The sequence below is a fragment of the Phyllostomus discolor genome, chromosome 12, assembly GCF_004126475.2.
Source record: "Phyllostomus discolor isolate MPI-MPIP mPhyDis1 chromosome 12, mPhyDis1.pri.v3, whole genome shotgun sequence".
NCBI lineage: Eukaryota > Metazoa > Chordata > Mammalia > Chiroptera > Phyllostomidae > Phyllostomus > Phyllostomus discolor.
Genome location: NC_040914.2, coordinates 4,880,912 through 4,901,110, shown reverse-complemented (window position 1 = coordinate 4,901,110; position 20,199 = coordinate 4,880,912). Strand labels below are relative to the sequence as shown.

Below are 20,199 nucleotides of genomic sequence, written 5' to 3'. Positions count from 1 at the left end.
CCACACAATAATATTTTGACCAATATGTCCCACAGAGCAAGGGACATAAAGGAAAGAATAAACAAATGGAATCTCATCAAAATAAAAAGCATCTGCATGGCTAAAGAAAACAGCATTAAAATGAAAAGAGAACCAACCATATGGGAAAACACATTTGCCCATTATACCTCAGACAAGGGTTTGATCTCCAAAATATATAAAGAACTCACACAACTCCACCCTAAGAAAACAAGCAACCCAACTAAAAAATGGGTAAAGGACTTGAACAGACCCTTCTCCAAGGGTGGCATACAAAGGATGCAGAGACAAATGAAAAGATGTTCAGTATTCCTAGCTATCAGAGAGGTGTAAATTAAAACCTCAATGAGATACCACTTCACACCATTGAGAATGGCCATCATAAACAAAGCAACAAACAACAAGTGTTGGAGAGGTTGTGGAGAAAAGAGAACCCTAGTGCACTGTTGGTGGGCCTGCAGGCTGACTGGTGCAACCACTGTGGAAGTGAGGAGGGCTGGGATGGTGGGGAGGGGTGGGGAGAAAATGCAGAAAACTGCACTTGAACAACCATTAAAATGTTAAACCATAAAGATGTTACTTTTATTGATCTGGGGACTTAGTTATCATGTTCAATTTGTAAATATTTAATGAGCTGTACATGTAGGATTCTTATACTTTTCCGTATGAATGATTTATCTAAAGTAGTCTACTAAGAAAATCTATAGAGGGTACTTATAATTCAGCTGTTACTTTTCTTGTGGGGAAATACCAACTCTGTAGAATCTAATACCCACATCATCTTGAATGCTATGTTTGAAATCAAGACCAGAGTAGTAGCATAGCTTTGAAGAAAAAAACTTAAAAATTAAAAAAAAAAAAAGCATGGCAAGGATGTAATACATTTCCTATGCTTTAAAGGCTCTTCAAGTGAAAAGTAACGTATAAATGGATAAATGCAGTGATAATTGGATAATTCAAGTTTATTTATCAAATATATCCCATTCTATCAAAAACTGCTAAGAAAAAAAATAGGCTGCCTCTAATAAGATATTAGGACTTAATAATATATTTTCATCTGTAGTGCTTTAGTTACTTGAACTCTAGAAATTCTTTGGAAATTACCTTGTGTTGCATCCCAAATCCTTTCCTTCAGAATCTATTTGGTTTCTGAGTTCAGATACTAAAGAATACTGTGTTACCTAAATCAATGTGATTTTCAAGTTTTGGAGTCGGAAGTTTGAATAAGTGTTTATCAGAAACATTTTGATCCTAAATTCAGATTGTGACAAATATTTTTCAATTGATTAATAGATTTATTTTTAACAGCACATTTTCATAACTGATTCTAGACATACAGTTGACTCTTAAACAAGGTTGGGATTAGGAGCCCTGACACTACTGCAGTCAGAAATCTGCATAGAACTCTTAACTTTCCCCAAACTTAAATAAAGTTGGCTCTTTACATCTGCAGATTCAAACAACTGTGGATCAAAAATCTGTTAGGGGACAAATGTAATAGAACAACGGACACACAGCAACACACACTAAAAAAATATTTTAGGAATTCGCAACAAACTGTTAGGTATCCATGGTTTGGAATGCAAAAATACTCTTTTCAACCCACACTTGGCTGAATCTTCAGATTTGAAAACTGTGGATACATAGCACTGACTGTATTTATTGGAAAAAACAAATCTGGGTATGAGTAAAAACCACACAGTTCAAAACCGTGTTGTTCAAAGGTCAACTATATTATCTTTTTTGTGTTCTAGAAAGTTTTAACATTAGAATTATGATAAATCCATAAAAGTAGATAACTTGCTAACTCACATCTTACTCTGTGTCCTGGACGAGTTCCTAAAACATTTCATAGATTTTACATATAAATATATCTCATTTGATGCCTTCTTAAGTAGCTATGTGACATTTAAAGTATTTTGTGGTCTAATTTTAAAATGCTCCTTTTGGAAAGAAGTATTAAGGTTTTATAATTGTCAATTTATTTTTTATTTGATTTTATATTCGCTGCATATTGGTTATTTCTTCAATGCAGGCTAAGACCTGTTAGCTCAATAACCTGCTGGCACCAAACTGAAATTGTACACACTGGATAACTTCATATATATATATATTTATTGATTACGTTATTACAGTTTTCCCATTTTCCCTTTATTCCCCTCTGCCCTGCACACCCCCTGAAACCCACATACCCCCCACCCCCACACTTAGTTCATGTCCATGGGACGTACATATAAGTTCTTTGGCTTCTCCATTTCCTCATGTTGCGTAAAATCACTCACACACGGAGATAATGAAGCACAAACTTTATTACGCGCGGGCTCAGAGGGGGTTAAATTCCCCCCATTTTTTTTTGCAGTAGTTTTCATGTGAAATAACTTCTTTGAATTCCCCAAATTCTCTGAGCAAAGAGGTTGGGCTGGAGTTTCCTATATATACTAGTTACACAGGCAGAAAGGGAGGGGGAACCAGCCTCTGAAAGCAGGAGCGAAGGTCAGTTTTGGCCTTGAGATAACTGGCCGTTGCCTTGGTAACAGCTCCTTACCTAAAAATAGCTTCTACTCAGCTCGTCCCGTTACATTAAAACAAAGGCACTGCTTATCAAAGAAGCTACAGAGCATAGAAGCTTTTTCATGGGGTTTTTCTTTTCCTGCCACACTCATAATATTCTTAACCTCCCTGTCTATTTTGTACCTGCCATTTATGTTTCTTATTCTTATTCCCTGAAAGTTCCCTGAGAACTTTCGCCCTCGTTCTCCCCCTTCCTCCTCACCCTCCCCATTGATAACCCTCCATGTGATCTCCATTTCTCTGATTCTGTTTCTGTTCTAGTTGTTTGCTTAGTTTTTATTTGTTTGTTTGTTTTTTATTTTATAGGTTTGGTTGTTGACAGTTGTGAGTTTGTTGTCATTTTACTGTTCATAGTTTTGATCTTTTTCTTAGATGAGTGCCTTTAACATTTCATATAACAAGGGCTTGGTGATGACGAAGTGCTTTAATTGACCTTATCTGAGAAGCACTTTATCTGCCCTTCCATTCTAAATGCTAGCTTTGCTGGATAGAGTAATCTTGGATGGAGGTCCTTGTCTTCATGACTTCAAATACTTTTTTCCAGCTCCTTGCCTCATAAGGTTTGAGAAATCAGCTGATAGTCTTATGGGAACTACTTTGTAGGTCATTGTATCCTTTTCTCTTGCTGCCTTAAATTCTCTCTTTATCTTTAATCTTGGGTAAAGTAATTATGATGTGCCTTGATGTGTTCTTCTCTGAGTCCAACTTCTTTGAGACTTTCTGAGCTTCCTGGGAATTTATTTCCTTTGCCAGATTGGGGGATTTCTCCTTTATTTTTTCAGATAAATTTTCAATTTCTTAGTCTTCCTCTTCTCCTTCTGGAACCCCTATGATTTGCATGTTGGAATGTTTAAAGTTATCCTGGAGGTTCCTAAACCTCTCCTCATTTTTTTTGAATTGTTTCTTCCTTCTGTTCTGGCTGAATGTTTATTTCTTCTTTCTGCTCCAAATCATTGATTTGAGTGTTTCCTTCCTGTCCCTGTGAGTTCCCTGTACATTTTTCTTTATTTCACTTTTCATAGCCTTCACTTTTTCATCTATTTTGCGACCATACTCAACCATTTCTGTGAGCATCCTTATTATCAGTATTTTGAACTGTGCATCTGATAGGTTGGCTATCTCTTCATTGCTTAATTGTATTTAGTTCTGGAGTTTTGATCTGTTCTTTCATTTTAGCCATTTTTTTTTTCATCTTGGCACACTTGTTATGTATTAAGATGTGAAGCCTTAGGTATTTGCCAGGGCAGGGCAACCACCTTTGCTGCATTGTGGTGCTGTATATAGGGGAAGGGTCTGAGAGGGAACAGTGTCACTTGCTCAGCTCTCAGCTCACCTTCAGTCACTATCTCTGCTACCCACAAGCAAATTGGGTCCTTCTGGTACTGATTCCCAGGTGGGTGGGTCTGGTTATGTTCTAGGACCCTGTGGGTCTCTCCAACGAACTCTCCTGTGAGGCTGGGAATTTCTCCCACTACCTCAACTGCCAGTTTTTTTTTTTTTTTTTGTCAGAAGTTTTGAGGCTTTATTTCCCTGCACTGGAACCCTGGGTGCATGATCTGTCTCGCTCCCATTTTTCCTCCCTGTTTATCTGCACATAAATGTGGGACTACCTAGTCTGCTAGCAGCCACCTTGCTGCACATCCTTTCTGCCCCAGATTCCCATCTCCACCCCTCCTACTGGTGTGGATAAATGTTTCTTTAACTCTTTGGTTGTCAGATTTCCATACAGTTCGATTTTCTAGCAGTTCTGGGGTTTTTTTTTGTTTTTAAATTTGTTGTTGTCCTTCTTTTGGTTGTGTGAGTAGGCACAGTGTGTCTACCTATGCCTCCATCTTGGTCAGAAATATACAAGTGTCAATTTAACTTCTTTATAAAAATCACAGGCTTTGTCCACATTGAAGATATATTATAAAAATGTCTATATTAACTTTTATGATTTTTAATTGAGTTAAAATTCATATATCATTATATTCACACTTTTAAAGTATAATGTTAAGTAGTTTTTAGCATGTTCACTAAGTTATGCAACCTACAGCACTAATCCCAGAACATTTTCATCATAGAAAAAGATACAGTCCTTTTAAATTTAAATAGGCTGTCATTTCAACTTCTCATTCGGTGTTGTCATTCTTCCTTGCATGAACCATTAAGTTTTGTCCTTTTTTTAAGTCATAATAAAATTTTCTATTTTAGATTACTTAGTTTTCTTCTTTCAGTTATTTCTGCATTTTATAACTAATAATGACTTCTGCTACACATTTTTTATTTTTTGCTTGTTTGGCTCCTAAAATCAACATTCTATGTTGATTTTATTAATGATCTTCCTAGTATTTTAATATATATATATGCATATTGGGTTATAAAACTTCCAATATACCTTTGCCACTCCCAGGTTTTTCAGTTGTGTTCTCATTTTTATTCACATTTAACTAATGTGTATATTAAAATTTTAGTTCCTTAATCCATGTTGATCAAAGGGGACACTGAATTAATATATGAATATTTGATAGCTATCCAACTGTCACTCTGGTCAAATAATTTGGCCTGTATATTTTTTGCTTTAGGGGGGTACTAATTATTAGAAAAAAAATTCTCATCTCTTCCTACTTTTTTAATAGCTCTGCTTCTAACTACCCATCATTATATCCACAAGGTTTCAGACTGGTATTCATCTTTGTGCAGCATGAAAGATAAAATCTGAATGAAGACTACTGATACATACTTTCTCCTGTCCTTTTAAAATTCCATGCTCAATAATGAGTGGTAAGAAGAGCTTCCATATATGCAATACATTCCTCTTTTTTTCATTACAAATTATTTGATTTATACAAAGGTAAACAATATGGTTAAAATACTTCCCCAAAATAAGAAATATAATTTTGAAAATTAGTATATCAATGATAACAACAGACAATTTTTACTAAGGATTTACTAAGTCAGAGAAATAGTTCTAATACTTTAAATTTATTCATTCATTGAATTCTTACAACCAATGCAGAACATAATTATGTTTACTATATATGAAATAAAACATATGAAACAAAATGCCACTCACATCTATCAATAAAAAGTAACACATATCTGGAAGGATAAATGACACTTTGATAATAGTGGTTTACCTTTATAGTATAACATTGGGATTAGGGTTGATGAAAAAAACATAATGGCTTACAAGGAGAAGGTGTGGGTAATTTAGGCAATTAAAATACATGTTTTAAAATTAAAAAACAAGCATACAAAGATAAATTTTGGGTCATACTAATCAGGGCAGATTTTAAAGGCAACATGAATGATAAAGTAAATTTAAAAAGCAATTATATATGTCATTAATAATAATAATTCACATTTACTGAAATGGCAATCATATTTTTGGGCATGATAAAAGCAAGTGAAGGTACGACATGCTTATCACAACTACACTTTCTTTAAAGACAGTCTGGTAGGATGTGTTCTACCATTTGAGAGTAGTCATCTATGGTTAGTATCATTATGATCAATACTGGCTTTTTAGTTTCTTGTCTCCTGTTTTATAACATAAATTTGTGAAACAAAAAGATTAACACTGACTTCAAAAAGAAAATTAAATTTCCACAAGGAATTTAACCATACAAGGTCACACAATGTAAACAGTGTGATATTGGTGTAAGCACAAATATGTAGATCAGAAAAAGTAGCCCTGAAGTACAAGCAAAGAAGAATATAATGTTAACTCCAAGAAGGTAGAACAAATTAATGGGAAAGAAAAAACTATTGAAATTATTGAACATCTGCAATTAGTACAATATTGGGGGGTAAATGGCAATTTAGAATTTGAATTCATAACATTAGAGTGAAATATGTTTGGATTAAAAAAATATACATATATAATAAGAAACAAAAATAGTAAAAAAAGGTAACTCTCAAACATTATTTTTTGTTTAAAATATTTAAGGAGTTTAAATTAAACAAGTTTTAACTTTTATTACTCATCAGTATGAATTCCCTGATGACGAATGAGATCTGATCCACTACTAAATGCTTTCCCACATTCCCTACAGTTATAGGGCTTTTCCCCGGTATGAATTCTCAGATGTCGAGTGAGGTTTGAGCATTTATTAAAGGCCTTTCCACATTCATTACACTCATATGGTTTTTCATCTGTATGAATTCTCTGATGTTGAAAAAGTTGTGAGTTCTGAGTGAAGGCTTTCCCACATTCAAAACATTCAAAGGGTTTCTCACCAGCATGAATTCTCTGATGTTGCCGAAGTTGTGAACTCTGAGTAAAAGCTTTGCCACATTCCTTGCAATCATAGGGTTTCTCTCCAGTATGAATTCTCTGATGATTAGTAAGTGCTGATCCACTACTGAAGGCTTTGCCACATTCCTTGCACTCATAGGGTTTCTCACCAGTATGAATTCTCTGATGCTGAACAAGCTTTGAGCTCTGAGTAAAAGCTTTGCCACATTCCTTACATTCATAGGGTTTCTCACCTGTATGAATTCTTGCATGCTGAAAAAGTTGTGAGCTCTTAGTAAAGGCTTTTCCACATACTTTACATTCGTAGGGTTTTTCACCAGTGTGAATTCTCTGATGGTCAATAAGATTTGAGCAATAACTAAAGGCCTTCCCACATTCCTTACATTCATAGGGTTTCTTACCAGTATGAATTCTTTGATGTTGAGAAAGATATGAACTACAACTGAAGGCCTTTCCACATTCATTACATTCAAAGGGTTTTTCACCAGTATGAATTTTCAGGTGTCGAGTAACATGTGAGCCACAACTAAAGAACTTCCCACACTCCTTACATTCATAAGATTTTTCACCATTATGAATTCTCTGATGTTGAATAAATTGTGAATTCAGACTAAAGACTTTTCCACATTTCTTACATTCATAGGGTTTCTCTTCATTATTAATTATTTGATGTAGAGTGAAGAATGTCTGATGAATAAATGTGGGCATGTATTCATGAGTAAATATTTCTTGATTGAAATGTCCATTTTGATATCCCAGTTGTCTTTCAAGATGACTTCCATATTCCAAAACATCTCTATAATTGGAGTACTCAAAGCCATACTTTGTAAGTCCCATTGTTTCCCTCTGGCATGATTCTATTTCATAAACTTCCTTCTTTAGAGACAATAACTTGGTTTCACACATTGACTCCAGATCTGAAAGAAAATAAAATGGTAAATATTCTTTCCACCCATCTGTGAAAAGTTAAACTTTTATAATAGAAATGAAAAAAATTACAGTGAAAGTATGTGGTAGTAAATGACACACAGTTCTCAAGTATATCTGTTTAATCTGAAAAATGGACAAAAAGTGTATAGAAATGAGATACAGTCATGTATCCTATAATGACATTTCAGTCAGCTATGGACTGCAAATGCAATGGTGGTCTCATAGTATACAATGGAACTGAAAAATCCCTATTGCCTAACAAGATCCTAGCTGTTCTAAGGTTGTAGTGCAGCACATTACTTATGTGTTTGTGGTGAAGCTGGTGTAAACAAACCTACTACACTGCCAGCTGTATAAAAGTATAGCACACACAATTATAGTAGTAAGCTATGCCATGAAGGTTTGTGTAGGTACACCCTATGATGTTCACATAGCAATGAAATCCCCTAGCACTGCCTTTCTCAGAACATATCCCTGTTGCTAAGTGGTGCATGACTGTATAATACAGAAAGCAGAAGGAAGAGACTATAGAAGTAGAAAACCACAATTATTCTCAAATATTGATATGGATCAGAATCATTAGGAAAGTTTGGTAAATGCTTGAGCATATGAAAAAAATGACTAGGTCTACACATATCTATATAAGCATGCATGTTTGTGTATATAAGAAACAGAATGTAAGATCATACTATACATTTATGTATTACATGAAATGGATAATTTCCTGACCTCCATTAAAGGCCTCCTGGGAGGAATAAATATATATAAGGGAAGATTCTTGGGCTCTTGATATGATAAAAAATAAATTTGATCTTTGACTCTGGTTCATAAAACAGAGCTTCAAAAACTCTTAGAATTGCCTGAGTGATAGGAATGTTTTTATTATGAAGATGAGGTCACACATAGTGAGTCCTTAGATAGACAATGATCACCACAAAGACCAAACATGTAATTAGAGGTTTGAAACTTTCAGCTACTTGACCTCTGGAGACACAAGAGGGATCAAAAATTGAGTGGCCAATGGTATCAATATAATTAAATCACAATGAAACCCCTAGACACTAAAGCTCAGTGGATCTTTCTAGCTGGCAAAAATACTGAAATGCTAAAAGGATGATACACTTTGACTCAACAGGGAGAAGGTGTTGAATCTCTGCACCTGGAAGCCTACCAGACCTTGGCTTAACAGGAATCCTTTATAGTAAGACTACAATTAAAAGCATAAAGCTTTCCTGAGTTTGGAGTCACTCTTGCAAATCAATAAACCTGCAGGGAAGGGTCATGGAAATCCCCAGCTTTATTGCCAGTTGATCAGAAGTGTGAGAGGTCTGTAGACCCCATGATATCTGCAGCTGGCATCTGAAGTAAGGGCAGTATTATGTAGAATTTTGCTGTTAACCTATGGGGTCTATGCTAACTCTGGGTGGTTAGTATCAGAATTAAACTGCAGCAGACTCAGTTGGGGAAGAAACAGAATAGGCTCCATAATAAAGAGTATATTGAATGAAATGTGAGAGACATCACAGAGTGTAAGCCACATGGGATCCAAAGGTACTGGGCTACTCTGATGGGAGTGGCAGACAGAGAAAACAGGATATGTTATGTGTTGGTAATTAAGGGACAATATTGTTTGCTTTGGAATTTTGTGAAGCTGATCTTAGGAGTCTCTTGCTCATGTACCACTGCAGTGACTGAAAAGAGTGGGAGCTAAAGTTTAAGGTAGACAGAAAGAAAGAAAGTACAAAATATGGTGATGGAAAGATGACAGCAATCAGAAGCAGACTGATAATCTGAGTCCCAACTCTGATGTGTACTCATTATGTGTTCCTAGGCAATTACTTAACCTTTCTAAACTCCCATTTCTTTATCTGTAAAAGGGAGATAATCATTAACTCATGATTACTGGAAAGGCGAGGAAAAATATATGTAATTATCTTTTAATAAAATGTTTAGTATTTGACAGGTATTATTACAAAAGAGTTTCTTACCAAAAATAAAAATTTTAAGCTAACTAAATGGTTTGAAAAGATCAAAATAGAGTCTATTAGAACATCTCTAGCAAAACACAGAGAATTCATTCCAGCATAATCTTTTATTCTCCTAACTCTGTATGATTTGTAAACAACTTTAACCTAGTTAAACTCTTAGGTAACTTTTAAAACTATCCTCTTCTATCTCTACTGCCAATGCCCTCGTTCGCCTTATGTAGACCACTATAAGAGCCTCCTAACCCAGTCTCTCTACCATGTTTCACAGTCTTTATTCTATTAAGGGGCCAAAACTTGGCTTGGCCTTCTACTACACAAAGTCCAAACTCCTCACAATGAGGGGCAAAGGTTGAGTAATGTGGATCCTATCTGTCACTCCAACTTCAACTCACATTCCACTCTCACTTGCTCATGGGGCCCAGTCACACTGGCTTTCTTTCAGTTCTTCAAACACAACAAGCTTTCCCCTCCTAGAAAGGCCTTCACAGGGGTTCTCCCCTCTCCCTGGAGTTTTCTTCTTATTAAGGTATTAAATAGTAAGGCCTGCAGTGAGCCCAGTACTATAGTAGTTATGAAATAGTGATGACCATAAATAAATACAATATGTTGATTTCCATTCACGTCAAAGTCACAGAACTAATATTATGATTTGCTGCATACATCATAATTGAAAGAAATGCTATATTTCACTTAAAGTTACTAAATATAATGATGCATTTTTTTTTCATACTAATTCATGGACTCCCTGAATTCTGTACAAAGGAATCCCCAAATGGCAACTTCTGAGTTAGAGTGATCCTTTAAAAATATGTCACTCCTCTGCTTATACCATCTCATTCTGAATAAAATAGCTTTATACCTGCCTCATTCATAACAGAATTCAAAGCCCATATCTAGGTCCACAAAACCTCAATATTGGCAGGTACACCCTCCCTCCTACCTTCATCTAGCACATCCTGCTACTTTGCTGATCCCCTTTCACACAATTCCCTCTTTGCTTACTCTGCTCCAGCTACAACAGCAGGAACCCAAATGCCAGCAGCTCTACTGAGGACTGTTACTTGGAGGAGAGGAGCAGTGCAGATACACACATACATGTGTGCACCCACACACAAATCTTATTCTGGGTGTGGTAACAGAAAATATTTAGATGAGTTTAAGAGGAAGAAAAGCTAGCAAGGAACTGAATCTTAAATACAGGTAAAAGTTTTCTTTGGAGGGGAAGTGAACAGCACCTTCTACTTGAAATTAAGTGGTGTGCTGGAGAAGAGTAATAGAATAGTAAGTGAGGGAAGGAATGGAAACAGATCATTTGTAAACTCATGCTAAAAGAACTTAAGTTTTTTTCCACAGGCCTAGTGTTTTGATGGAAGCTTCCAAGATAACATCTCAAAGACACTGTTTTTTTCACTGATCAACAGAGTTATTACCTATAATGCCCTGCTTTGTTCAATCCTTTCTCACTCACCTGAACACAGACCTCTTGTCAGCTCTCTGCCAACCATCCAGGGCTCCTTCCCTTGTTCCAATAAGGAGATAACTTGAGGCTTAGGTATGTAAAGTCCTGCTCACAAGAAGAGATATGAAACAAGATTATGCTGTACATAAATCAAATCCATAAATAAGATCCAGTCCCTTGATAATCAAAAAATAGATGCCACTACAGTAACAGTCAAAGAAAAAAGATGAAGCTTTGGCCATAACCAAATGGAGCTTCTCATTTTCCACTCTTCCTTTTCATTTTATCTCCAAACATTTATTTGGGAATAGGGAGCAGAAATTCAGCTGGTAATTAAAAAAGCAGCTGAAAAGTTCACTGTGGAAGAAAGAGACATTCCAGAGGAGAACTCTAAATTACTGATATAGATGGCCTTACCCATTGACAGCAGATTGCTGTAGTTCTCCAGCATCACATCTCTGTACAAGTCCCTCTGAGCTGGGTCCAAACATTCCCACTCCTCCTGAGAGAAATCTACTGCCACATCCCTGAACATCACTGATTCCTGAAATAATAAATATAAGTATACTTGTGTAATAAAAGAAATACTTCAGACTATTCTATTGTACTTGTATTGTGGGGTAAAGCAAATAAGCAAGTATACTGGTGTCAATGAGAATAAGAATCTTTGGATCTCTGACACAGAAGCAACTAATCAGTTTATTTTACATTAAAAAACCACATCATCCCTGGCAGGTGTGACTCTGTGGATTGAGGACTGGCCTGAGAACCGAAGGGTTGCCAGTTTGATTCCCAGTCTCAGGCACATGTCTGTGTTGTAGGCTGGGTCCCCAGGATGGGGGACCTTCCCCTCTCTCTAAAAATGAACAAATAGAAGCCCTGGCTGGCGTAGCTCAGTGGATTGAGCGCGGGCTGGGAACCAAAGTGTCCCAGGTTTGATTCCCAGCCAGGGTACATTCCTGGGTTGCAGGCCATAACCCCCAGCAACCACACATTGATGTTTCTCTCTCTCTCGCTCTCTAGCTCCCCGCCCTTCCCTCTCTAAAATGAATAAAATCTAAAATAAATAAATAAATAAATAAAAATAAAATAAAAATGAACAAATAGAATCTTTAAAAAATAATAATATTCGAATAACTGCTGAGAACCACCCTGCCTGGTTTCAGAAGCTGTAACTCCCCATGGCTAAGGCTGAGTAAAAAGGCCTTAGGACCATAAGCCACCAAAAGACAAAACTTGTATTCCTGGCAAGGGCACAGCCTCTGCTCCCCTTTTCACCCTGCTTGGCCCCTGGAGGATGGCTAGATAGTCAATGACAGGTAAGACTCCTCAAGGAAGGAACAACCTAAGACAGGCGCAATCACAAAGGAGCCATCAGGGAAGGACTTAGGAGACTGTAGAAAAGGGGTGATGGATCTTCACACCTTGGGTTTGTTATAGCCTGACTCCTCATTCTATCTGTAAAAAGTCTCCTAATCTCTTAGCTGCCTGCATCCCCCACCTGATTCAGGCCTGAATCAATGCTGGAGGGTAGTGCAGCCCTGTGCAGGAACAGGTGGTTCCTGGGGATGATCAAGCCTGAGAAAGAATGCATTAAAATCCTGTGAAACCTGCTTTGCTAAAAACACCCTCAATTTAAATGTTAAGGGTCTAAGCATAAAATGAGTTTGTTTCCCAAAGTTTTATGGCCCTTTGGCGTCATTCTACCTATCTGACCCTGACTCAGAACAAGCCCTCAGAGTTCTTTGAATGTTATCCATTGTTTGATCATTATGCCTGACAATGATTGCTGAGCTTTACATATATGCCCTTTAGTTTGCATTCCTATGCAAACTAAACTCAATAAAAGCCCATTGAGAAAGAGGCTCAAGGCCCTTCTTCTCTGAGACTGGTCAGCCTTTCCTCCCCAAGCAGATTATGTCTTGGTAGACTTATTCTCATCCATGGTCACCAAGAGAGCTCTGCTGGACAAAGCTCCCCCACAAATAACTATGTATGGTGTCAGATGGTCACAAGATTTGTTGAGATGATCACTTTATCTTCTGGAGGGCACACCCCTTGTAGTCCAAGTTTTCTCAGCTAGGTAAATGTCGTAGGAACACATCTGTATCAGTGCACCAGCTGGCATCATTGTGAGAAGCTGTGTTTGGCTTCAGTAAATTTTTTTTTGAAGACTCTTTCAATGCATTTGTCCATTTCATGATGAGTGATTTACAAGTGCACCTGCAATAATCTGTTTTTGACCAAAACGACATGACACCCACACCCCACACTCCCTATTTACTCAAGTGACTTGGTTGTTTTTTTGGTTTGTTTGTTTCTCCAGATGATAAAAGCCCTCAAAGGGAAATGTTTTCCTGATGTGGATGAGGTGAAACAAAAAAATGGCAGAAGCACTAAAAGGTATCAAAATTGACAAGTTCAAAAACTATTTTGAGCAGTGGAAAAAAGTCTTGATGGATTCATTGCATCAAATGGAGAGTACTTCGAAGGTGACTGAAGTTTAAACATGAAAGAATACACATTTTTTAAATAAATAAATTACATGTTTTTTGGGTCCCTCTTCATATATAATGTCTAATCACTGGGGTGTACACCTGAAACTAATATAATATTACATATATACTTTAATTGAAAAATAAAGAAAATCATTTAAATAAAAAAATAGAACAATAATAAATTTTTTAAAATAAACAATTTTCAGACTAGGTCCATCATAAACAGTAAGGCAATACTTCAAAAAACTAAAAATATATACAGTGTGACCCAGAAATTCCACTTTAGGTATTTATCCAAAGAAAACATAAACACTAATCGGAAAAGATGTATGTGCCTCTGTATTTATTGCAGCATTACTTACAATAGCCAAGTATATAAACAACCTCCACCAATAGATAAATGGGTAAAGAAGATGTGTATACATACACACAAAATGGAATATTATACAGCACTAAAACAAAAAATCTTGCCGTTTGCAACAACATAGATGGATCTAGAGATTATTATACTAAGTGAAATAAGTCAGGCAAAGAAAGGCAGATACAGGTTTCACTTATATGTGGAATCTAACAACAAACACACAAACAAAGCAAAAACAGAATCACAGAAACAGAGACCAAAGGATGGAAGCCAGAACAGAAGAGGCAGGGAAAGGGTGAAAAGTGTAAGAGGAACATAGTCAATAATATTGTGATAAGTTTACATGGTGACAGATAATTACTAGAGTTAGTGGGGTGATCAAATGGAAAGGGGGGCCTTCCAGCCAAGATGGAGGTGTAGGTAAATATACTGTACCTCCTCGCACAACCAAAAGAAAAACAACAACAAATTTAAAAACAAAAACCAACCAGAACTGACAGAAAATTGAATTGTAGGGAAGTCTGACAACCAAGGAGATAAAGAAACATTCATCTAGGCCAGTAGGAGGGGTGCAGATGGGCAGCTTGGTGGAGAGGACTTGTGGCAAGGCAGTGGCTGGAGGACCTGGGTGGGCAAGACAGCAGCTGGTAGACAGAGCAGTCTCACATTTGTGTGCAGATAAACTGGGAGGAAAAAGTGGGGAGCGAGAGAGACCATGCAAACCGGGGTTCCAGAGTGGGCAAATAAAGCCTCAAAATTTCTGATGAAAAAACCTGTGGGGGTTGAGACAGCAGGAGAAACTGCCAGCCTCATGCGAGAGTTCATTGGAGAGACCCACAAGGTCCTAGAACATACACAAACTCACCCACTAGGGAATCAGAAACAGAAGGACCCAATTTGCTTTTGGGTAGGGGCAGAAGTTACTGAAAGCCTGCAGAGAGCTGAATAAGAGGCATTGTTCCCCCTTGGACCCTTCCCCCACATATAGCACCACAATGCAGCAAACATGGTTACCCAGGCCTGGCTAAATCTAAGGCTCCACATCTTACTATGCACAGGTAACTGAGACAGAAAAAAATAGCCCAAATGAAAGAACAGGTCAAAGCTCCAGAAAAAATACAACTAATCAACAAAGACATAACCAACCTATCAGATGCAAAGTTGAAAACACTGGTAATCAGGATGCTCACAGAATTGGTTGAGTATGGTTGTAAAATGGACAAAAAAGTGAGGGCTATGAAGAGTGAAATAAAGGAAAATATACAGGGAACCAACAGTGAAGGGAAGGAAAGAGGGACTCAAATCAACAGTTTGGACCAGAATGAAGAAATAAACATTCAGCTAGAACAGAATGAAGAAACAAGAATTCGAAAAAATGAGGAGAAGCTTAGGAACTTCCAGAACAACATTCTAACATCCAAATCATAGGGGTACCAGAAGGAGAAGAGGAAGAGCAAGAAATTGAAAACTTATTTGAACAAATAATGAAGGAGAACTTCCCCAGTCTGGCAAAGGAAATAAATTTCCAGAAAATCTAGGAAGCTCAGAGAGTCCCAAAGAAGTTGGACCCAAGGAAGTGTACACTAAGGCACATCATAATTATATTACCCAAGATGAAAAAGGAGAGAATCTTAAAAGCAGCAAGAGAAAAGGAGATGTTACCTACAAAGGAATTCCCATAAGGCTATCTGCTGATTTCTCAAAAGAAAGCTTGCAGGTAAGAAGGGGCTGGAAAGAAATATTCAAAGTCATGAAAGGCAAGGACCTACATCCAAGATTACTGTATCCAGCAACACTAGCATTTAGAATTGAAGGGCAGATCAAATCAGTGCTTCCCGGATAAGGTCAAGTTAAAACAGTTCTTCATCACCAAAACCTTATTATATGAAATGTTACACGGACTTATCTATGGAAAAAAAGATAAAAAATATGAATAGTAAAATGACAACAAACTCACAACTATCAACCACCAAACCTAAAAACAAAAACAAAAACAGAAATGAACTAAGCAAACGACTAGAACAGGATCACAGAAATGGAGATCACATGGAGGGTTATCAGCGGAGAGGGGGAAGGGAAAGAGAGAGAATGGGGGAAAAGGTACAGGGAATAAGTAGCTAAATGGAAGGTAGAGAGGAAAGTTAAGAATAGTATAAGAAATGGAGAAGCCAAAGAATTTGTATGTACAACCCATGGACATGAATGAAGGGCAGGAATGTGGGTGGGAGGGGCATAAACAGTGGAGGGGAATAAAGGGGGGAAAATGGGACAACTGTAATAACATAATCAATAAAATATATTTTAAAAAATGGAAAGGTATAATAATGCTGAATCACTATATTTAACACATGAAACTAATATAACCAATAGATTATATACCAACCATACTTAAATTTTTGAAAAGGTCTAGACAGTAGCAATGAGCATTGCTAGTATCTAGATTGTAGTCTCTAAGTACCATATTTAAATAAAAGGAACCAGCCCTGGCTGGTGTAGCTCAGTGGATTGAGCGCAGGCTGGGAACCAAAGTGTCCCAGGTTCGATTCCCAGCCAGGGTACATTCCTGGGTTGCAGGCCATAACCCCCAGCAACCGCACATTGATGTCTCTCTCTCTCCCTCCCTTCCTTCTCTGTCTAAAAATAAATAAATAAAATCTTTAAAAAAATAAAAATAAATAAATAAAAGGAAGCAAGCTTCTTTGGGAAAACAGATCATTTCAGGATTGATTCAGAAATTAAAAGATGAGTGTGAATATTCTGTTGTATCAGAAAGCAAGAGAGATATCAAAAACAATTAGAATCAGGTTAAAAGGACTCATGAGTCAACCACTGGCCTCCCACTGGCCAAAAATAGTATAATTTGGAGATGAAATGTAATGACTGATCAGATAAAAAATGTTTATATCCATGATACTGAATATTGATATCCATGATCACCAATACTGAATAAAAAACTACTGGTCACTTTTGCAAGATTTCAAGAAACCATTTCACTGTAAAAACTGATTTAATATAAAAGGAAAGCCAGTTATAATGTGCTTCCTAATGGAATCACACATCACCACCTATGAGATATTCTTCACAAAAAAATTTCAGCTGAATCTGATGAAGCCTCAACACCTAACTACCAATTTTCAGAAAACATTTAAATGATACCACAGAAATACAATCAGTGAACAAATGAATAAGATTTTTCTCAACATCAAAAACTGCACAGAAATACAAAATATGGAAGGGGTATCTATAAATAATATACTTCAGAAACACATCAATCAATTGTTGTATAGAGTCCTTATTTGGATTCTAATTCAAATAAATGATTTAAAAATTAGAACATTATGGAAATATGAACACTGGCTAGATATTGATGATATTGATAATTATTTTAACTTTTTAGATATAACATGGCATAATAGCTTTTTAAAAATATAATCCTTATCTCTTAAAGATACACAGTAATTTATTTGTTTCAAAATAGTGCTGTGTGTGGGAGTGAGGGTAGGGGAGTTGGCATGGAAGAAACAGGTAGCTGAATAGATGAAACATGATTGAATTTGAATTGATAATTATTGAAGTGGAATGGTAAATATATGATATTTTATAAGACTACTTTTCTATGCCTAAACTTTATGACAATAAAGTTTTTAAAGGTAGGGTGGCAGAGTGTACTGGCAATTGAATAATATTGTAATCTTAATCAAGTAAAGCACTGATTTAAACAAAATGGAGACATAACTCTGTTGTGGGGAAAGGAAGTAGAGAGTGAGACATAACAAATATAAATTCACACACACCTTACAAAAAATAACTAGGTAATGTTTAAATATCTATTAATCAAGAAATACCAATATAGGAATATTAATGTAAAATATGGATCAATTCCATTGCAATCAGCTGAAAGAGATGAGGGTATCTGCCTTTAGAGAATAAGATGAAGTGGTAGCTTAGGGTCCTATTCTTAATAGTCCTTGAATTTGTAATGTAGTATTTTCACAAATACATTTTAAAATAGCAATATCTCCAAAAGAGCATCTCTTAAGTTTCTCAGAAACTCGAGTTCATGTTTGGGACTTACTTTACAAACAACTTCCTATTAATACAAATTCTTTAATAATTATTTTCTGATGCCAGAATTTTCTACAATACAGGTATTACCGGGAAGATTTAGAAGGTTCTTCTCATCTCTGACAGTATGAGCTCAACAAATTCATTAATTGGCTGAAGTCACTGTAATGATCCATCATCCCTATCTTTATTTCTAAGATAAAGAAAACGGGTCACTCATATAGAAATTTGTTACAAACTACACTTCCTGTTCCACCTCACACTGGGATTTCCTTGTAAATGCTCTAAACAATTTATAGAGATCTGTCTGTATCAGCCAAAATACTAACTCCACAATCCTCCAAGCCTCCTAAACCAGGAGATCTTTCAACAATCTACCATCTTCCATCCTATTGTGGCAGGAAAAGAAACTGCTCTCTGTACCACTTGCAAGTTTTGTCAGGACAAAAGCTGAGTAAAAGTTACTTTTAGGTAAGGAGCCAGCTAGCAAGACGTTGCTATGTAACGATACCTGAAGGTCACTAACCTTGCCCCCGCTTCTGAATGCTTGCTTTCAGCATCTGGTTCCCCCTCCCTTTCTACCTGTGTAACTGGTATATAAAAAGGACCCCTAACCCAGCCTTTTTGGGCTCAGAATTTGGGATGATTCTCCTCTGAGCCCCCCGGGGTAAAAAAGTTTGTGCTTCGTTATCTCCCGAGTGTGGGTGGATTTTCCACAACATTATCTTACTGAGAATGCTGATCTGTAAAGACAATCTTGGCTTGTCAATGTTTGTTCCCAGCTAAGCAACTCATACCTCCACCTGAAACAAATCTACTCTTGTTTAAGAGAATGTATTTCCTCTCCATCATAGTCCCTGGGAGAGGACTGAGGAAAGAGATGATCAATTATTTACTAAATCAAAACATCAATCCTGGGTCAAAAGAAGAGGGGCACTTAAGAATGGTAAAGAATTTTCTGTCTCCTGGCTGGCATAGCTCAGTGGATTGAGCGCGGGCTGGGAACCAAAGTGTCCCAGGTTCGATTCCCAGCCAGGGTACATTCCTGGGTTGCAGGCCATAACCCCCAGCAACCGCACATTGATGTTTCTCTCTCTCTCCCTCCCTCCCTCCCTTCCTTCTCTCTCTAAAAATAAATAAATAAAATCTTAACAAAAAAAATACCTTAGCTAAAAAAAAAAAAAAGAATTTTCTGGCTAGATTGGGAGAAAATGGGGATCAGGATCCTGAAGGGGAACCCTGACAGACAAAAAGCCAGAAAGGAAATCAAAAATGCTCACACATCCTTAAAAAATTGTTTTAAAAATTAAAAGAAAATAATGTCATGAAGGTAAGAAAAACATAAACTCACCTGGGCCATGGTTTTAGTATTGCAGATTATCAGTGCTCCTTGGGACCATTTTCTTAAAAAAGGATAGTACTCTGAGAAGGTAGGCCTGAGGAAGCAAAGAAATGCTCTAGAAACCATATGGGCCTTGCAGCTCCTAAACTGAACAGGTAAAAACTACCTCCACTTTCCTTGGTCCTATGATATAATTCAATGTTCCTCAATCCCAGAAACCCCATGTTTCACTACAGCAAGACAGATCCTGGATAGTAGGTTCAAAGAACACAGAGTACAGATTCTCTCTCCTTCACAAAAACAACCCAGGTTCCTGCTTCAACCATGTAATTCAGGCCAGGCCTTCCCCATTTAGTGATGCTGTTGCTCTGAACCCAAGAGAGAGAGCTGCCATGACCTGCCATAAGCAGATTCCTCCTCTATGGGCAGATTTACCCAAATGGTGCCCTTTGGCCAGAAACACAGTGGCCCCTGATCAGAACTAAAGACTTCCCTAATCAAGTCTTCTCACTTTCCAAACCCAAGGAAGTCAGTCAACTTTCCCTACCACAGACCCATACCCACACCTACACAGAAGCATTATTCTTTCTTACACCTTAGCTTCGTTTTGGAGAAAAAAAAATGTTTTAACTTTGCTCATGTGTTTTTGCCACACAAAACAGTCAAATGTGAACTTTTCTACCTTCTTTCAGTAAGATCTTTGTGACCTATACATATTTGTATAAAT

At 36.9% G+C, this 20,199-nt stretch overlaps 1 protein-coding gene across 1 annotated transcript in view; it reads right to left on the bottom strand.

Annotated features, from left to right (window-relative positions):
* The window catches only part of ZNF527 (zinc finger protein 527), a 101,169-nt gene that overhangs the window by 53,474 nt on the left and 27,496 nt on the right, over positions 1-20,199 (bottom strand). The window contains exons 3-5 of the mRNA XM_028529713.2: positions 11,624-11,750; positions 11,216-11,311; positions 6,553-7,746 (exon numbers count right to left, since the gene is read on the bottom strand). Of these exons, the coding sequence (XP_028385514.2) occupies positions 6,553-7,746; positions 11,216-11,311; positions 11,624-11,750 (1,417 nt within the window). The remainder of the gene's footprint in view (positions 1-6,552; positions 7,747-11,215; positions 11,312-11,623; positions 11,751-20,199) is intronic.